The sequence below is a fragment of the Gossypium hirsutum genome, chromosome D13 (genome assembly GCF_007990345.1).
Source record: "Gossypium hirsutum isolate 1008001.06 chromosome D13, Gossypium_hirsutum_v2.1, whole genome shotgun sequence".
NCBI lineage: Eukaryota > Viridiplantae > Streptophyta > Magnoliopsida > Malvales > Malvaceae > Gossypium > Gossypium hirsutum.
Genome location: NC_053449.1, coordinates 62,764,594 through 62,784,560, shown reverse-complemented (window position 1 = coordinate 62,784,560; position 19,967 = coordinate 62,764,594). Strand labels below are relative to the sequence as shown.

General features: G+C 29.4%; 2 protein-coding genes across 3 annotated transcripts; one reads left to right on the top strand and one right to left on the bottom strand.

Moving 5' to 3' along the window:
• The first annotated feature begins 5,541 nt into the window (after positions 1-5,541).
• On the top strand, positions 5,542-6,594 carry LOC121225294 (transcription factor bHLH146). The gene is made up of 2 exons (XM_041109539.1): positions 5,542-5,773; positions 5,867-6,594. The coding sequence occupies exons 1-2, from the start codon at positions 5,738-5,740 to the stop codon at positions 6,344-6,346; spliced, it is 516 nt and encodes a 171-aa protein (XP_040965473.1). The 5' UTR covers positions 5,542-5,737; the 3' UTR covers positions 6,347-6,594.
• A 1,456-nt stretch (positions 6,595-8,050) lies between these two features.
• Positions 8,051-14,656, bottom strand: LOC121225293 (homogentisate phytyltransferase 1, chloroplastic). Of its 2 annotated transcripts, XM_041109537.1 has the most exons (13): positions 14,383-14,656; positions 14,221-14,268; positions 13,161-13,429; positions 12,989-13,072; positions 12,834-12,908; positions 12,493-12,576; positions 12,255-12,344; positions 11,649-11,750; positions 10,619-10,714; positions 10,412-10,483; positions 10,225-10,320; positions 9,307-9,411; positions 8,051-8,407 (listed from the first exon to the last, which is right to left on the bottom strand). In XM_041109537.1, exons 1-13 carry the CDS (start codon positions 14,435-14,437, stop codon positions 8,366-8,368), a joined length of 1,218 nt encoding a protein of 405 aa, XP_040965471.1. In that variant the 5' UTR covers positions 14,438-14,656; the 3' UTR covers positions 8,051-8,365. The 2 variants fall into 2 exon arrangements, with proteins under 2 accessions (XP_040965471.1, XP_040965472.1); XM_041109538.1 differs by lacking the exons at positions 14,221-14,268; positions 14,383-14,656 and adding an exon at positions 13,990-14,130.
• Between the last annotated feature and the right edge of the window lie 5,311 nt (positions 14,657-19,967).

The window sequence follows — 19,967 nt, the reverse complement described above, 5'->3', positions numbered from 1 at the left end:
ACAAGGTTTAATAACGAAATTAACCCTCAAATTATATCGCTTTCGTTTAGATACTAAAAAAGTTTTTTTGGGTTAATATATATGGAGTAATCGAATTTAACAATTTATAGCTTTGACCCGAGGCTTTGAGAACTACCTACACCTGCACATGGAACAAATAATACGTTGAGCGATAAAGTTCAATGATACTTTCATGATTCAAGATAATATAGCATAAAATAACATTTATAGCATGTTATGATACTTATAATCTCGATGTCTACTAATACATATTTTATGTTTTAACATAAGTATATAATCAATTACATGTGAAGGTAAACAATTATCAAAGCAAACTAAATTCAATTATCATGACAAGAGAATGATCAAATCCAATTACATATACACATAATATGGGTTAGGCTCGGGTTTGAACATTCAAGGTCCGAGCTCGTCTCAACCCGTTCTAAGTTTATAATACTTTATATTATGTTATATATTATGTAATTTAGAACACATTAAAAAAATAAACATATACTAAATATATAATACTACTCTAATGTAAACATTAAAATAATGTTAAGATGACTATATAGTAATTTTAATAAATAAAAAATGTATGAAATTATTAAATATTAAAAAAATAGTTTTTTTTTTAATTTTTTTAAATAATATGGGCGGGCCTAAAAGAGGTTTGGGTTAGCCTTTTGCAAATATGGGCAAGCTTGAGCAAAATTTTATGTCAAGTTGGGCTTGGACAAACATACAGTATGTTAATATCGCTTAAGCCCGGCCCAAACTCAACCTGACCCGACCCGTTAGCACCTCTAATCATTATCATCTACTATCTACTATTTAAAAATAGTTTATTTACCATCTGACCCTTAATTACTATTTAAGTTCTCAAGTCTTTTTTTAATTAAAAATCTATAACGATTGAACTTTTACAATTTAATCCTTAACTTTAATTAACCACAATGTCGACTAAATTACTTAATCGAATTTCAATTCATTTATACACTAACTCTATAACTATCTTTATTTAATATTTACAGACTCGATTTACGAAAATGAAGTCTTGAAATTGTATTTTTCGTCACCACAAGGAATCAGATTGTTACAATATAAATTACATAATATATATAAAAAAAATTCTATTATAAACTTGTAAACAAGTCAAATTTTGCTCGAACTTTGGATATTTAAGACTATGCTCACGCTCTAATTTAACTAGGTTTAATTTTTATTTTTTTATTAATCCCATTTTTCAAGCTTCGTATTTTTGTCTAAATAAATTTCGGACGAGAGTTCAAATTTACGATTTCTTATAAATTTCACACGTGATTGTACTGTATAGTGTATATTCCAAATGCTTCCATATTAGGTATGGATACAAAACCCATTTATGCATTACCCATAACATGCAATCAACCATTTTTCTCTACTTTGATTTTTTGCTAAAAGTAAAAAGCAATTAGTGAGGACCAAATTCCCACTATATATTGTTTTCCTTTTAAGGTTAAAATATGCCGTAAGTCCCTTACTCTTTACAAATTTAAAATTTAGTCTCTGCATTTTGATTTTAAGAATTTAGTCTATCTACTTTTCAAATTTCAAAATTCAAGTCTAATTGTTAACACTGTTAAATTAATTGGTGTGACATTTTGAAATTTTAAAAAAAATACTCACTTGGTAGCAATGTAATTAAAAGGTGACATTGTAATGATCCTGAATTTAACAACATAATTTTTAACAATGTTAATTATTGGATCTGAATTTTAAAATCTAAAAAGTAGAGGGACAAAATTCCAAATTTACAAAGAAGATAGGGATTTATTACGACACTATTTTATACTTAAGACATAATCCGAATTGCATTAATTGGCTTGTGACTTTTTGAGCCATATATAATTTGAAGTCAATTATAGTATTTACTTCCTTTTTTATTTAATTTAATTTATTATTTTATTTAGTTTTTCACATAATGTTATACTATTCATGTGGACTTTATGACTTGGAAAAAAAATTCTACGTGTCGAATTTTCGTTGGTTGGTTTAGTAATTCACTAATAATATTAACATCAAATACCATAATAAAACACATATTGATAGTTCAAATATACTATATTGGACGTTTTCAAAGTATAAATATCACATTGAACATTTTATAAAAGTATAGGTACCAAATGTGATATTCTCCCTAAAATAAATAAATGAGAATATTTGAGTACACGTATTTTTTTGGCTTTTGTTGGTATTAATAGTGAAAAAGGCGCTAGCCTTAGGACGGCCTTAGTGCCTAGTAGACGTACAACCTTTTGGTTATAAGTATAATAATATTTAATTTAATTTTTTTAAATTAAATCACGTGAATTGTCATATTAGTACAATAAAAATTTTAACGATTTTTATTTAATAATAATTTGACTAAAATTTAAACATTAAAAGCTAAAATGGTTAAAAAAAACTAAATAACAAAAGAGATCAATATTAAAAACTAATTTTATTATTATACAAATAAATAAATAAAGCATTCAATACTGAAATTAAGAAATACAATGTGCCATAGGTCTTTATACTCTTCATAAATTTGGAATTTAGTTTTTATATTTTTATTTTCGAGAATTTATTCCCTCTATTTTTCAGATTTCAAAATTTTTGTCTAGCTGTTAACACTGCTATATTTTTTTGTTAAATTTATTGGTGCGACATTTAGAAATAAAAAAAAATACTTGGTAACAATGTGACCAAAAAAACGACGTTGTAATGAACTTGAATTTAACAAAATAATCTTACCAGTGTTAACAATTGAACCTAAATTTTAAAATCTAAAAATGTATAGGGACTAAATTCATATAAATAAAAGTATAGAGACTAAATTCCAAATCTATAAAAGGTACAAAGACTTGCAACATATTTTAACCAAAGAATTAATATTGCATATATTGATTTTAATATAGGGATAAATATCAAAATTATACATAAACTTCAATCCAATGTGCCATGTCATTCATGAATTTTGATTTTACACGATTTTATACATGAAATTATGATTTGATTCATTTTTTACAAATCAGTAATAATATTATCAAATTAGCGTATTTTTACATTGATATATTACATACACAAACAATTCTATTAGGCAAATATGAAAATAAATGTATGTATGCATTTCTTTAAATGTATACAATTGAATCAAAATCAAAGTTCATGTACCAATTTGCATGTTGGACCAAAATTCATGTATAAATTTAATATATATCCTTTTAATATAAGGTTAAAGCACTACTTAGGGCCAAAACTTGGCAACTTTTTTCACATTGGGGTCTGAACCTTTTTTTTTGTCCAAGTTAGGCCCCAAACTTAGCAATTGTTACCACATTGAGGTCTAAATTAGGCAATTGTTTCTACATTGGGGCTTGAGTTTTTTTTTGTCCAAGCTAGGCCTTGAACTTGGCAACAATTCCCACATTGGGGCCCGAACTTGGCAATTGTTCTCATATTTAATGTTTTCAAGGACTAATTTGGACCAAAAAAAAGTTCAAACCCCAATGTAAAAAGAATTGCCAAGTTTATGGCCTAACTTGGATACAAAAAAGTTCATGCCCCAAATGTGAGAAGAATTACCAAATTCAGGGCTTAAACTTGGATCAAAAAAAATTTTAGGTCCTAATGTAGGAAAAATTGTCAAGTGTAAGTCTCAAAGAGTAATTTAACACTTTAATAAATAGAATAATAAATTATTATTTTGTATCTGATATTGTGAGGTCCATAGTTAGAAAGAATTAGAGTATGATGGGATTGGAGGGAAGAAAATAAAGAGAGAAAGTAAGTACAAAGGGGAGAGTCATGTGAGGGCATTTATAGTGGGGATTTAGTGTTGGTTTTGTAGGATAGTGGCACATGGGATGAGAGAAGAGTCCCTTCTTTAGGTATAAGGTGTACAAAAGGCAAATTTGTAACATGTGAGACCATGTGCTCATTATCAAGTGTCAACAGCCCCCCTCCCCCACACTCTCCTCCCCCTTTCAATTTATTTCATTTCACATGAATCATTGGTGTTTTTATGTGCTTATTAGTGTAAATCTCATGTGCAGCTGTAAGATATATTATATTTTAAAAAGAGAATTCGAGTTTGAATATTAGAGACAGTATTGTTGAGAAAGTCGGATAGTAAAATTTTCAGAATCAAATCGATTTGTCTGCTTCTTAAATAAATCACTAAAACTTTTTTTTTTAAAATACTAAAAAGATAAATAAAAAAACAAAATAAAATCTATCCAACCAGTTTTTGTCTGGTTCAACCAATTCGTATTGATTCTTGAATCAATCGATATAATGACCTTCTTTGAATTGATACCCCGATAAATTTCCAATTTAATCGGTCTGACCAACCGGTCCAGTCCAATTCAAATATCATTATCTGGGCGACAATTGGGCCAAGATCTTCCCAAAATTTTGTTTTGGAAGTTCTCATTAGACCATTAATTTTTTCAAAACTTTAATTTTGGTCTCAATGTAGATTCTCAAGCCTTTCGAAATTTTAATTACACTTCACAATTTTTGTAAATTCACATTAAATCCCGCAAAAATTTTAAAATTTTTAGTTAGACTTTTTCAAAACTTAATGTCAAGATTGTAAAATAGACATGGAGGATATATTGATTCCAAAAAAGAAGAAGAAAAAAAAACTTTCCATCCTTCTCTTCTTATTACTACAATAGTAAATGAGTGAAAACGGATTGGTGATTGAACCAATAAGATTATTAGTTTTTGGTTTAAACTGTTAGTTGAAGGATTCAAATTTTAAAAAAATTATAAAAAAAATCTAAAATTTTCAAGAAAAAATCATAAAAATAAAGGGAAAAAATAAATACAAGTAAATGATAATAGAAACACAAACATTCATTTTACAAATTATAAAGTTAAAATTAAAAATTTTAAACTAATTTAAATTCAATTCAACCGATTTTTTACCAGTTCAATTTTCTTTTCAATATTTGGTACCAATTGAACTGAATTGAACTACCGAACTATTTTATCTGATTTCGACAATCATATTATTAATATTTGATATACCGATAATTTATAATATTAATGCAATAGAATCCTCATTAATTATACCTTTAGCTTCCGCAATCAACTCCTTAGTTTTGGCCCCTCTATTTTACGAACACTCAAATTATTTAGTGGGGGCTGATGAGTCCTTATGTCAAAGTAGGTTTGGTAAGAGCATTCAACCTTTTTTTGGTTAAAATACTTTAAAGGTCCCTGTATTATAAGAAACGGATCACATTAGCTTCATTATTATTAAATGGATTAATTTATTTTTTATTTACTATACAAAAAATGTCTTAAAAATAATTTTTTCAATTGTAGTTCAATTTCAAGCGAAAGGTTTGATTTACATAACCATAAAAAGTTTAAAAATTATTAACTCTGTTAAACAGTAAATGTTAACTCTATTCCGATTTGATCTTGTTTTATTTTTTTAATAGTAAAGAGACTAAATTAATGAGGTCCCTATAATAGAGGGACCTCTCAGATACATTCACCTTTTATTTTTCTTTTAGATGTATGTGTAGTGTGACTCACTTCAACTCAAATAAGAGAATCTAGTCATGAATTTCGATTTTCCGTTATATCGATATACATGATAATATTTTGTTACATTTACAATCACGATAAATGAAATATCCACCAATGACCAATCCGTTTTGTTTATAAATATATATATATATATAAACCCTATACCTACATGCTTAAGCTGTACATCCTAGTTTTCTGCAAACAGGTAAACAAAAAAATTTATACAAATAAAATTCCTTGATAGATTTGATTCTCATAAGAAGCATTATTTAACTTATTTTTGATTTAATGTTTATAGGTTGGGATGAAAAGCTACGAACGGAAACGTACTTATCCTATGAAATCCAGTAAAGTAATCCATTCAACCACTTTTACAACGAAATACGCAAGCTACTTGGTTCCAGCTCTAACAAACATCGGCAGGTCACGAGCATCGTGCGACGTCGATGAAGAAACGAAGAAGATGGTTAGGTATGAAGTGGACATGGCATTGGCTTTATCGGCCAAAGGGTTCGCTTGGAGCCGTGCCTTGAAACACAAGCTTCGACTGAACTACAAGGACGATGATCGTGTAGGAGATGGTCATGGTGAGCCCGTAACGAAGAAACCGAAAACCGAACACGAAGAGGAAGAGAGGATGATGTGTTTGAGGAAGCTTATACCAGGAGGGAAAGAGATGATGGCTGATGATGAAATGTTGTTGAGTGAATTGGGAAGCTATGTTTCATGTCTTGAATTACAGGTGAATATTCTTAGATCAATGCTTCAAAATAATTAATTTTTTTTTTAATTTTGGAAGTTAATTTCTATTGAGGCATGCAATATTCAATGTGTGGAAATTGCTGGCCCCATATATTGGCTCATTTTGTTTCCTAGGTCAAATTTTGTTATTAGTCCCTATACTATGTCTAGGTTGTTAATTTAGTACTTGTACTCTAGTTTGATCAAATTTTAGTCCGTGTACTTTTTGAATGTTGAAGTTTAAGTCTTCGCCCAATCAGTAATAGTTAAAACCATTTGGTTAAATTTTGTTATTAGTCTCTATACTATGTGCAAATTGCAAATTTAGTCCATGTACTCTAAGTTAGCCAGTGTACTTTTTGAATTTGAGTTTAAATCTTGACCTAAACGGTAATAGTTAAATTTGCTCGGTCAAATTCTATTATTAATCTTGTACTATTCGTAACTTGTGGATTTAATCTTTATTCTCTAATAATTTTTGTTAGTAGTCCCTATACTATGGCTAGGTTGTTAGTTTAGTCTTTATGCTCTAATTTGGTCAATTTTAGTCTATGTAATTTTTTTAATATTGAAGTTTAAGTCTTGACCCAAACGGCAATAATTAAATTCGTCTGGTTAAATTTTGTTATTAGACCATGTACTATATGTAGGCTGCGAATTTAATCATTCTATTCTAATTTGATTTATTTTAGTTTCTGTATTTTTTGAATTCTGGAGTTTAAGTCTTGATTTAAATGGTAATAGTTAAATTTATTCAGTTAAATTTTGTTATTAGTCTCGTATTATGCATAAATTGTGGAGTTAGTCTTGATCCTCTAATTTGAACATTTTAGTCTCTATAATTTTTGAATTTTGAAATTCCAGTTCTAACTCAAACAGTAATAATTAAATCCAATAAAAAAACTGACTTTTTTTGTGAGTATGTACAAATAGTGAAGCTAGCATGACATTATAAAATCTCAGAAATAGTAAAATTTAACAACTATTACTTGAGTTATTAAATGAAATTTTGAAATTCGAAAAGCTTGGACTAAAAATGACTCAATTAGAATCATAGATTAAAACCGCAACGTACGAATGGTACGATAACTAATCGCACTTATGTTACAAGTATACATCAGAGCAATCACAAAGTGTAGAATCAAACAATTATAACAAAGTTAATTATACCAAACTATCAATAAGGTCATTTAATTACTAACAAAATAAAGACAGGAATAATCCATATTATAATTGATTAACTGAATTAAAGCTCACATATGGTGAGATTCAGAAATTCACACATATGATTGAGTATGATAGATCTTGAACTTGAATATTCAATACTTAAACTTTCAATAAAGCCTTATTTGCGGAAAGGCGATATTCTCTTATTTATTAAGTGCCATTTATATATATATATATTATAAAGATACTAAGAAACAAATGTTTGGTTGAATGAACGCTCAAAGGAAGCATCAAATCAGACAAGTCTATTGCTGGAAAAGTACTTGTTGGCTCTTAGTGACCAAACAAAACACCAATGAAAGAGATAGTAGACCCTGATCGAGTCTAATCTATCCTTTTCTATGCAGCCAATTCTTTCAATGGTCTTTTCTTTTCATTTAGCAACTATTGAAGCTGGTTGATCGAATTTTTAAAAGAAAATTTAGTGACTTAAATAAAAATTTTCGAATTATTCAATATCTATTTTATAACTTCTAAATTAATGAATAATTTTGGGTGGCCAAATAGGAACAAGTTTTGAATCAAATTTGCCATGCAGCCAACATGTTATATTGAAGATAACAAGGTTCATGAGGGGAAAGTATACCACACCAAGATATTGAACTTTTATGTCTTCTATCCATATTTCCAATAGTCTATTAAGAATGTAAATCCCCCTACATTTACTTCATCCCATTGTCAAACCATACCGAGTACTCATAGGCACCGCACGGTACGATCAAATCTACAACCCAATATCGTTATTTATACAGTTCTGGGTCTTGCATTCCGATGGCATCTGTCGATCTTTACTTTCGGATGTAACCATTTGTATCAAATGCTTCACTACTCATCTTATAAGTGGTATAAGGAAGTACTCGGCATAAAAGAGCTGCAAGAAAGTAAGCAAATTTATAGTTATTGAAGATGAAGAACAAAATTTTCAAGCATGGGTATGTTTAGTACACGTATCTGTATTTAAACAGCTAATACAAGGAAAAAGAATACGAGAGACAATATGCACACACAAATAATCCTCTCAAGGAGCAATACTTCCTAAGGCACAAGCATGGGGGAAAGATACTCAAATTATAGAGAGAACGATATGATCTTTATCAAGTTAAAGCACCTGGGAGGTCCCTGTATTATAGGGACTGGATCAAATTAGTTCCTCTATCACTAAATAGATCAATTTAGTCATTATACTATTAAAAAGAATAAAAAAAGTTCAAATTTTTAATAGAGTTAACGTTTACTGTATAAAAAATGTCTAGAATTTTTTTTTAAAACCATAAAAACTTTAAAAATATTAACTCTGTTAAACAATAAATGATTTTTTTAAACAATAAATGTTGAATCTATTCTAATTTGGTCTTATTTGATTTTTTTTAATAGTGCAAGAATTAAATTGATCCATTTAATAGTAGAGGGACCTCTCAAGTACATTCACTGATCTTATACTATTATAAATTCAATTCCTTGATTGAGTATGATTTCACAAGTAAACTACACCAACTCGATCAATGAAATTACACAAAAACAAAGATAATTTAAAAAAAAAATTAACATGAAGATTATAATTTTCCCAAACAAGCAAGTGGAAAAACCAAACCTTGGATTCCATTATATGAATCCAATACCTTGTATTTAATAAGGTTAGTCCATATATGCCACACATATAATATTTAAGCACAAAATTCTTGTTTGAAGTGAAGTTAGAAACTGTGAAGATATTGCCATAATATTTTAGAAACAAAATAATAATTTCATAAGGCCAAGATAGAAGATTACCTTCCAAATAAGCATATAACATGATGTTATTGCAGCTTTGCTCTTCAAGTCGATGGATTTGGCACGGATCCATAAAATCGAAGCTAAGACAGAATGACCCAAAACCTAACCCCGGTTGAAGGAGAAGCAATCATATATCAGTCATTGCTCAAATACTACTTATTCAATTAATTAGACACAAGTAATCATCTATCAAAAGGCTTATCCAACATCGTTTGCCATGAATAACATATATACTGACAATAAAACAATCAAAGATTCTCGATAAAATAATGATCTTTTCCGACATCCTTTTTCGGTTTTCTTCTGGCATGACGCAATTGTGTATGTCATTCTTTCATATTCACCAAGGTAAAGGAATGGTAAACACAGGGCCTACTTTGGTAAAAGTACCATGGAGGCCCTTGTACTAGGAGCTAGATTGCATTTTGCTCCCTCTACTAAAAATATAAGCAAATTAGTCCCTGTACATTAGATTGAAGAGCAAACTGGTTTTTCTGTTAAAAATTTCATTTATTTATACTGTTAAAAATTGTAGTTAACAAAACAACCAAACAGTTATACGTGATGTGTTGTGTGTACCTCATGCTAATGTACAGAGACTAGTTTTTAACAGTAGAAATGGATGAAATTTTTAACAAAAAAGACTAATTTGCTCTTTACTCTAATATAAAATTACTTTTTTGAGTAAAAGAGGCAAAATGCAATCTGACTCCTAATACCATAGTACTTTTACCAGCCTACTTTCTAGTAAGGGACGCGAAACTGTAAGTGACTCGTAATATTATATGAAACACCCAATTTTTCAGGCTTGGGTAAACATTTACTGCCATATATTTCTTTAAAGAAGAAAAAGGAAGAAAGCAATCTAGAAACATTCAACAAGTAATGATTCTAATGAATATCTTAATTACATACAGTGATGACTTTGCTCCAGGTGTAGGGTGATGTTGCTCCGACCAAAATAGAAACACCGTACGCCATTTCAAGAAGCGAAATACAAGTCCAAAACACCTGTTGAAGTTAAATTAATACGGTCAAAGAATAATAAAAGCTTCAAATGGGAGAGCTCTCGTGTATGAAACGTTTATGCGCTTAAACCAACCTTTTCTTGACCCAGACGTACTGTGTAAGATTTGATTCCAAATATTTTATCTCCTTCAATATCAGGAATGTCCTGCACCATATTCATCACAAACATAGAATGGAAATTACTGCTTTTACCATGAAATATTAAATGAGCTAATGGACTAAAATCAAATGCAAAAAAGGAGATACAGCAATTCATTAATATACAGAGGGCAACATTTACCTTAAATAGTGCTATAACTACTGAGAAGAAGCTCATGAATGCAGTAGCAAAAATTAGAGGCTTTGAAATGACAGCTGGTCTGCTGAATACATGGGTCTGAAACATCACATTAAAGATTAAATCACTTTAATTGATCAGACCATTAAGAAGAAGCATCGACCTTTAAAATAAGATTTCTGTAGGTGAATAGAGGCAAACATGCTCGTCGTAAACATTTTTGGACAACGAAATGTATGTATAAGTTTTGAACATTTTTTATTGTATTATGCCCCATTGGGCTTCGATTACACAAGGGAATAGAGACAACTTCAATGTTCCACAGTCAAGTCTCAAATTGTAACTGCTGCTACGCCCTTTAGAGACCAATTTCAAGCATATTGAGGACCCTCTTGGAGTTCTCAAACATCAAAATTGGGCAAAAGTACCATGGAGGCCCTTGTACTATGAGCTGAATTACATTTTGTCCCCTTCTAAAAAAATGAGCAAATTAGTCCTTATACATTAAATCAAAGAGTAAATTGGTCTTTCTGTTAAAAACTGGTCCTTGTACGTTAGCATGAGGTACATATAGCACACCACATGTCATTGATTATTCAGTCAACCATGCCAGTTTTTAAAAGTAAAAATGAATGAATTTTTTAACAGAAAAGACCAGTTTTCTTTTTGATCTAATCTATAGGGGCTAATTTGCCCATTTTATGAGTAGAGAGGACAAAAAGCAATCTGACACCTAGTACAGGGGCCTTCATAGTATTTTTACCTCAAAATCGGGAACTATGCTTTTCACCCATTTTACAATATTGATCAGTTGGGCGTTAAATATTGTTTTTGTCACTGATTTGGTGGAACCAATACGAGCTAAGATATGCTTTGGCTATATCAATTTCAATGTACCTATGTATATAATCATGGCATACCTCAATCAAGAGGCCATGTATCTAACATGACAATTGAGAAGCAAAGATGGTTTTATTTAACTCTAGGGAAAAGTGAGAAAAGAAAGAAACAAAAAGAAGAGAAAAAGAGCAACCTGTATGTGAAGATAAAAAGCAAGTTGAACAATCACGGCTCTGACAGCTAGGATGCACATTGCTGCAACCAATGCAAACCGTTTCCATCGTAATAGTGGCAACTGAAATTACAGAAAGTTTTACTGTATCATTAAAAAAACTGTTAAATATCATAAAGTCAGACCGTTGTGATAATTTTTGTATATTACTATAGCATTTTTATAGGGTTTAGCCAAGAAGTTAGGAACTATGCTTGTATTATCTTTATTGATGCAATGTATTTCTTATTCCCCTAGTTCAAGGAAACTAAGAATAGGCATCAACATGGACCGATTCTTTACAAAGGAGGGAAGCTGGCACAGAGGAATAGTGACCTATGTAGAGCAAGAACTTCCCACCTATTCCTTCTCCATCCCTATTATGAATCTAAAATTGTTTGACAAAGCATTGTACTCATAACAGAAGTATGCCTTATCTAGCAATCATGAGAAGAACGTTGTACGGCTACTTGCAAAAGAATTTGAACCAAAGAGGTGCAAGAATAAACTATACACTTGCTGCCATAATGTATGATAGTATTTTTGCTTCATGTACATATGTGATGGAAAACCCAAAGTCCAACTCACATTGATTGAATATGCAGTCCCAAGCACAAAACTGACAAAAAGTGCCCAAAACAATGGCCATGAACCAACAACCCATCCAAGCCAAAAGCTCTGAAAGTAAAGAATATAACAAGCTCGTAGTTATGAATCCAGATTGGTCAGCTTAAACATTAAAAATAAATAGCTCAGGATGATCTGACAAAATATATATTCACCACAATACAAGAAGAAAGATTTGCATAGAATAGATTACAAATACCGTGATGGAAAATGATGTGACAATCATGATGCCGGTAAGTGTTGAATACTCTCCCGATGCCAATGGAAGATAAGGCTTGTTAACCTGCAAAGAAACATATCCGAGGTTAGAAAATTCATGTACTCATCCACTCTAACATGATCCAAGTAAACTGAGTGCATAAATCTCTTGTTAACAAACTAGGATGCACGAAAGAGCAAGGAATAAGAAGGGCATCGAGACTATTTGATCGGTCAAATATTGTCAAGAGCACATTCAAATAAAGCAAGACATAGACCAGATTATTTCATTTTTATTTAAATACAAGAACTTGTACCGACCGTATTTTCGTATCAAGCTACCTTGTCAATCTCAACGTCTGACAACTGATTCAGACCAACGATATAAATATTCATGAAAAGAGCAGCAACTACAGCCTGAAAAGATATAATAGACGTGTAAGCATTGTAACTACTGATAAGTTCATAAAAATTATACAGATGTTCAGCATGATCACCTCTAATACCCCAATAAAGAACAGGGGAGAAATATCCGATAACTTCTCGACAGCAAGGAGAGAAACTGAAATGATGCTGAGTGCCTACCGGGACAAATGCAAATGAGTTTACTTTTTTAGACAAATCCACATAAAATTTCTATGTAACTACAATCAAACCAAAAAACTTAACTGTGCCTATAACGGTATGGGGCCGTGAAAACCTGTAAAAAGCATCCAATGCATTTTTAGCAGAATTCCATGGGGTATTGGGGTAAGCTTTGGGTTCTGATTCAAGCGGATGACCAGAAGTGGCATTCACTAGAAACTTTGTATTACTTTTCTGGAAGACTGTAGATGTTTCCAGAATACCTCTTGCACGATGCTGAATCCTTTTAGTATAAAAGTTTCCAACGAGGTTATATGACTTGTATGTTGGCACTTGCACTCGTATAGAAGAATCTATAGTCGAGGGATCGTAATAATATCAAATAACATACATCTACATCAGTTGTAAGACATACAGAAGTATGAAGAAAAAATTTAAACACAATAAACAGAAATGAAGTTCAAATTGAACCTTATCCAACATAAACTAAAATAACATATACATATGAAATATTACCTACGGGTGATACATATTCTCTAATAGACCAATAACATGAAAATAATGGACAAAAAGCTTGTACTGAGGAACAAATTTTATGCAATAATTAATGGATTATATACCAAACTCCAGCTAAAATATTCAACTTCCTTGTTATCAACTGATGGTGTTTGACTTCAATTGTATTTATTTTTTAATAAACGTAAGTAAAACCTTCCCCAAATTCACCATATACACAATCTAAAATCCATAATCATTTGGGGTTCAGATTTATTTTTTTAAAAGGGAAAAAGAAAAAGAATTAACAAAATAGAAAAAGAAAAAGCAAAATGCAAGTAATAACAATAAAAATAAAAAAAGGATAAACCCAAATTACGAAATCAACCAAAACTGTTAAAAACTATCACAAATATACCTCTCAAGTCAAGCACAGCACTCAAGTGGATATGAGTTGAACCAGCAAAATTCATTACTTTCAAGAAAATAGTTGAAGAAGTAGTTCATTTAAACATTAATTAACAATTCGTACATTAGCAATTCAAAGCCCTTAATTTCTCGTTTTTATGTCAAAATAAAAATGTACTGAAACATGTGAATGATTATAAAAAGACAAAAACAAAGCAGGGGAGAAAAAAGAAAATACTACTTGGAAAATGGACAGCCTTCAAGTCTTTACTCCTCCAGCTACTCCTTCCTAGTTTATGTTCATTCCATGAATCAAATAAAAACAGTCAGCCAAGAAAGAACATGAAATGGAAAAAAAATATATATGAAAGATTAATTAGCTAAAAGAGAGAGAGAGAGAAACCAGAGATGAACAAAGATAGTCCTCCAGTAGAGGACCCAAGAATTAAAGCATCCATTGGAAATGTTGAGAACCCTCCTAAAAGGCTAAAACCCCTTTCTTACTTCAGTCACACAATTAAAAACCAAATAAGTATATATTTTTTAAAAGCGGGTGTTTTAGAAAAGAAAAGATTGAGCAAAAAAAATGCAAAAAAGGTGGGAAATGGAGGCGTGGCTACTCTCAACCCTTCTTTATATTCACAAACAGAAGGCTACAGTTATGTTAAACCCTCCTTGCATGTATTAGACGGTATCTGTCATATCTCTGACACCAATTACACGCGTGTTCTAAATAATAAATAGGGTAAATTACTATCAAGGTCATTAAGATATTTGTAAGTTTACATTTTGGTCATTCAATTTCAAAAAGTTACAAAATGGTCATCGAATTATTTGAAACTTTTCATTTAAGTCGTTAAACTATTCAAAAAAAATTATTTAAGTCTCTGGGTTGTGGAGTTTTGTTTCAAAAAAAGTTCCAGTTAGCGAGCTCCAAGTGACGATTAGACAATCGGTACGGTAGATCAGTACCCATCAACTAGGAGAATAACATTCATTATATCCAAGTTGATCTAACAGTCAATATTTATGATTGAAGAAGAAAGTTTTTTAGATTTTGGTTTATAAATTCGTGACATTCAAAATTGTTTTAGGAAAAAAATTGAACTATAAAATAAAAGGAAAATGAGAACTTTTGATTGTTGCAGACAATGCGAACATATAAGGCAATATAAGAGTGATTTTCATAACCCAATAACTTAAATAAAAACTTTCGAATAATTTAATAATCATTTTGTAATTTTTTAAAGTTAATTAACTAAAAGTAAACTTAATAATAGTTTTCTGACCTAAGATGTAGTTTACCCATAAAATATTTGTCCAAAAAAAATAAAAATATAACATATGATAAATAATAATACAAACAAACATTTTTGAGACAATGGCTTTGTTTTTTAAGGTAGCAATGTTTTTAGAACAAGGTGATTTAGTTTTAATTAAATAAAATATTATAAATTTATTAAAATTATAAAATTAGATTCAATCGTCAGTTTAACTCAGTTTACAAAACAAACAATTTTTTCTATTGCTCCAAATTTGTGTACCAATTCATTAAACATACTGAAAAAAAAATTCATTTTATAGGAGTGGAAAGTTTTATGAAAATATAACACATGCACAAATGCTACGTCTACGAAATACTCTCAAAAGAGAAGGACAAACTAACAATAACCGCAACAATGAAATATTTCAGAAGCAAATCAAAGATACATCTCATTGATCAATGAGCTAAATATTGCATCATAGCCCCGTCATCTTTAGACCAACTTGAAGATGAATTCTAATCAATAAATAATCACCGCCAAGAGCCTAAATAAGCCCACTGCATTACTGATGCACAAAGGGTCGAGTCTCATGTAGTGTATCCTCCTCCATATTAAACCCTTTGAAAGTTGTTGCCAATAAATTTATCAGATCCCTTGACTTGATAAATTAACCCGAAGGTCGGTACCAACAAACCTAAGATTTGGTTTGAGAAAATTGATCGTCTAGGATTTTTTTCCTAAAAAAAAAAGAGGTTATATTAGAATAATTTTAAAAGTGGATTTTTTTTTTACAAAAAAGTGAAAAACTAAATGATATAATTATTTTATGCACCGATACTAAGATTTTAATAAATCTTAATTCAATTTAAAAATTACTAATACACATTTTTTAATGGAATAATATTATGATTGTATTTGAATTTGGGACACATAACACTTAAATTTTCACCTTAATCATTTTAACCAAACCTTCATTTAATTTTAATATAATTTTTTATAAACTGGGGTGTGATAAAATCTAATATATTATTATTTAAGTAATTTATTTTATGAAATGAGAAAAATATTAAATATAATAATATAATAAAATATACAAAGTGAATAAAACAAATATGCGGGCCATATCTTTTCCTGTATTGATGGTTCACTCTCAAAAGAGAAAAATATAATGTCTGGCTATCTACTGAGTTTGGCCCCTCGTTCTGATTTTTAGGTAAACTATTAGTAAATTTACATTTTAATCACTCAACTTTAAAATATTATAAAACAGTCATTGAACTATTTGAAAATTTTTTATTTAAATCCTTGAATTATTCAAAAGTTTTTATTTAAGTTATTGTGTTTTTATGTTTCTTTTTTTAAAAAAAAAGCTCGACTAGCAAGAACCAAGTAGAATAACATACTTTAGATCAATGTTGGAGATCGGAAAAAAAATTTGTTTAGATTTGGTTCGCAGATCATGATCTTCAAAGCTATTTCACGAATGAAAATTGGATTGTAGAAGAGAGAGGGGAAAGAGAGGTTCCAACCGGTGTGGATAGTGTGAACAGAAAATACCATAAAACAATAATTCTAACAACCTAATGACTTAAATAAAAACTGGAATAGTTCAATGGCTATTTTGTAATTTTTTGAAGTTGAGTGACTAAAACATAAACTTATTAATGATTTAGTGACCATGGTGCAATTTACCCTTTTAAAAGTTTTTTCCCCCTAAATATTCCTTTTTCGCTTCTCCTTCATCGCTGAAAGTAAGTTTACACTCAAGCACGTGAGTGGTTTTTTATATTATTTTACTCTACATTACCATATTATATATATATTTATCTTTTTATATAATTTTTATATAAAATAATAAATTTAGTATATAATGAATTTTCAAACATTTAATTTTAACATTTCAAAAATATGCATAATTTTTTATCTGATTGCAATTTTATACGTAGATTTTGATTTTGTACAATTTTCTACATGAACTTTTGATTTGATCCAATTCTCACAAATTATTGATATAGCATCATTTATGTTTACGTAATGCATACACGTATATTTATTTCTTTAAATATGTACGATTGAATCAAAATTAAAGTTTTATGTATACATTTGAACCATAATTAAAATATTATGTGTATAATTGCACTAAGTTAAAATTCATATATAATTTTAAGATTTATCTCGAGATTTATATACATTTTTATTTATTAGTTATATTTTTTTTTCACTCATCGTGAATATGGTATATTTATAGACTTCTATTTCAGAATTTTGTAAGGGTCATAAATCATGAGGACTTATATTATAATTAAAAGAAACTAGAAAACCATCTAAGAAAATTACAAAAACACAGGGACTTATAAAACAAATTAACCCAATTGTTTACTGTATTAGCTTCCATGCAAATTTATTAATTATTACCATTTTCAGGTTTTCTTTTAATTCTGATTTTAAGTTTTTTTTTTGGCAAAATAAATAAAATTATAAGTCAATGATGGGTTTTGCCAATAATGGAGCACCTAGTTTTGTTTAAGCATTAGGGGTCCACTAGCCATCTCTATTGTACTTGACTATTGTTTTGTTTGAATATTTATAGATGTGAGATATAATTAAAATAAAATAACGGATTGAATTTTAATTTGATTGGCATCGACATTGTTATTAGTGCAGGAGGATGTGAGTTCGAGTGCATTGAAGTGCATTATGCTCCTATTTAAGGGTTAGAGAGGAGCTACGGGTAGTTCTAGACATTATATTTAAAAAAAACAGATATGATAATAATTTATAATGAGATTAATGTTCCAAAAATAAATAGAAGTAATATATTATTTGGTTCTTGAGTTTGGTTTCAAAATTCAAATTGGTGTAATATACACATGAAACTTTACTTTTGATTCAATCATACACGTTCAAAGAAATAAATACGTCAATTTATTTTTATATTGAATAAATATAATTATTTCTGTATGCGAATATATAAACATAAAATGATGCTACATCAATAATTGTGTACTTAATAATTTGTGAGAATTGAATCAAATAAAAAATTCATGTATACAATTACGTATTGAATTAAAATTCATATATAGTTTTGAAAAATATCCCTAAAATTGTAAAAGTTTATTTTTTTAAAAAAAATTAAAAAATCCAATAAATTACCTTTTGATTATAATTTTATTATTTATGTAAAAATAATAATAATTAAGTGTAAATAAAGTTAAGAAAGGTGTTGATGTTGACTTTGATTTTAATTTTGACTCAAACCCATATTTATCCTTTCAAAGTTGCAATTTTCAGAGCCACCAATCACAATTAAAAATGTCCTTTTTAGAAACATAGATTGGCTAACCAAATAATACAAAGCTTTGAATAGTCTCTCATCAAAAATGATTTTTTTTAAAGGACAATGCAAAATTACTCGATATTGTGGAGTTACGCTTCACATCTTCATATTAAACGGTGTGTGACGTTATAACGAGGAAGTATTTTTCGTCCCAACGACGTGTTTCTCAAATTTTTCAGTTTTTTTCTCTTAGTTAAACTTTGTTTTTAATTTTCCATTTGTGCTTTGATTAATCTAGGAATATTCTAATCATACATGCTACGAAATTCAGCCCATAAATAGGCTTTAGTTGCTCTAGGTTTATATAACAGAAATATTGAGATTGAGAGAATTCTGTTATTTGTTTTGAAGGGTTTTTTATTTCGGGCTTTCCTTTGATTGTCTTCATCTTTTGTACTCTCTCATTTTATTATAGTGAAATCTCCTTTTGTTTATGGTTTTTTATCATCTTTTGAGGAATTTTTTCACGTAAATTTTGCATGTTCGATACTGTCAATTTTACTTTATTTACTTGTCTGTTGCATACACAGGCTATTTCCCTACAAAATATTATTGGTTGCAGAGTTTTTTAACTCCATAAACGAGATTAGGAATGGCAAAATTTTAATCACGTGATGGATTTTGAATCAGTTCATTTTGAATGGAGTAGGTTTTTTGTGTTTAAGAAGTGGATGCAAGATGGGGCAGTTTTAATAGTACAAATGGATAAATTGTTTAACAAAAAAAGATAAACTTGCTCTTTCATTACAATGAGTGATTTACTTATTTTTTAAGTATAAAGAGATAAAATGTAATTTGACTCCTAATAAAAAGATCTCTATAGTACTTTTACCATTGTCATGCCTTTGCAATAAACGCGAACAACTGTAAATATCTAATTTTTTACGAAGGCCTTTCAATCCAGTTCTCGAGTGATTGTTTTAACCGATCTAGACGAAGTTAAAAGGCCCAATTTGAGTCCAAGTCTAGTGTTGAACCATTTGGGTCACTATGTGTGGCTAAATACCCAAATTCTGTTGGGTTTGGGACCAAATTAGAAAAGAGATCAAACTTGGGTTTGGCTTAAATCATAAAAAACCCAAAATTGCTTCTTCATCTACATTTATTCCGTTAAGTTAGTTTGTTTAATTTTTTAATTATTTAATTTAAGGTTTGTATACAAGTTTTAATTCAATTTTTTAGTCAAAATACAATAAATGTAAATTCCTTCCAACAAGTTTGCTTCTTAATATTCGAATTCTTTTTTATCGGGGCAAGGTTGCAACTAGACTTTTTACGGGTTGAATCATTTATTTAAGCTTAAAAGTTCATTCGAAATTTAAAAGGGCCTGAACAAAAATATTAAGTTCAAAAATTGGATTTGGCAAAAAAGTTAAACCCATTTAC

Coding starts and splice junctions, on each gene's coding strand:
- LOC121225293 (XM_041109537.1), bottom strand. CDS start 14,437: ATGGATGCTTTAATTCTTGGGTCCTCTACTGGAGGACTATCTTTGTTC. Junction 12,345..12,492: donor TCACATCATTTTCCATCACG/GTATTTGTAATC, acceptor CTTTACTTTCAG/AGCTTTTGGCTTGGATGGGT. Junction 11,751..12,254: donor GGACTGCATATTCAATCAAT/GTGAGTTGGACT, acceptor CTGTAATTTCAG/TTGCCACTATTACGATGGAA.
- LOC121225294 (XM_041109539.1), top strand. CDS start 5,738: ATGCTTAAGCTGTACATCCTAGTTTTCTGCAAACAG. Junction 5,774..5,866: donor TCCTAGTTTTCTGCAAACAG/GTAAACAAAAAA, acceptor TAATGTTTATAG/GTTGGGATGAAAAGCTACGA.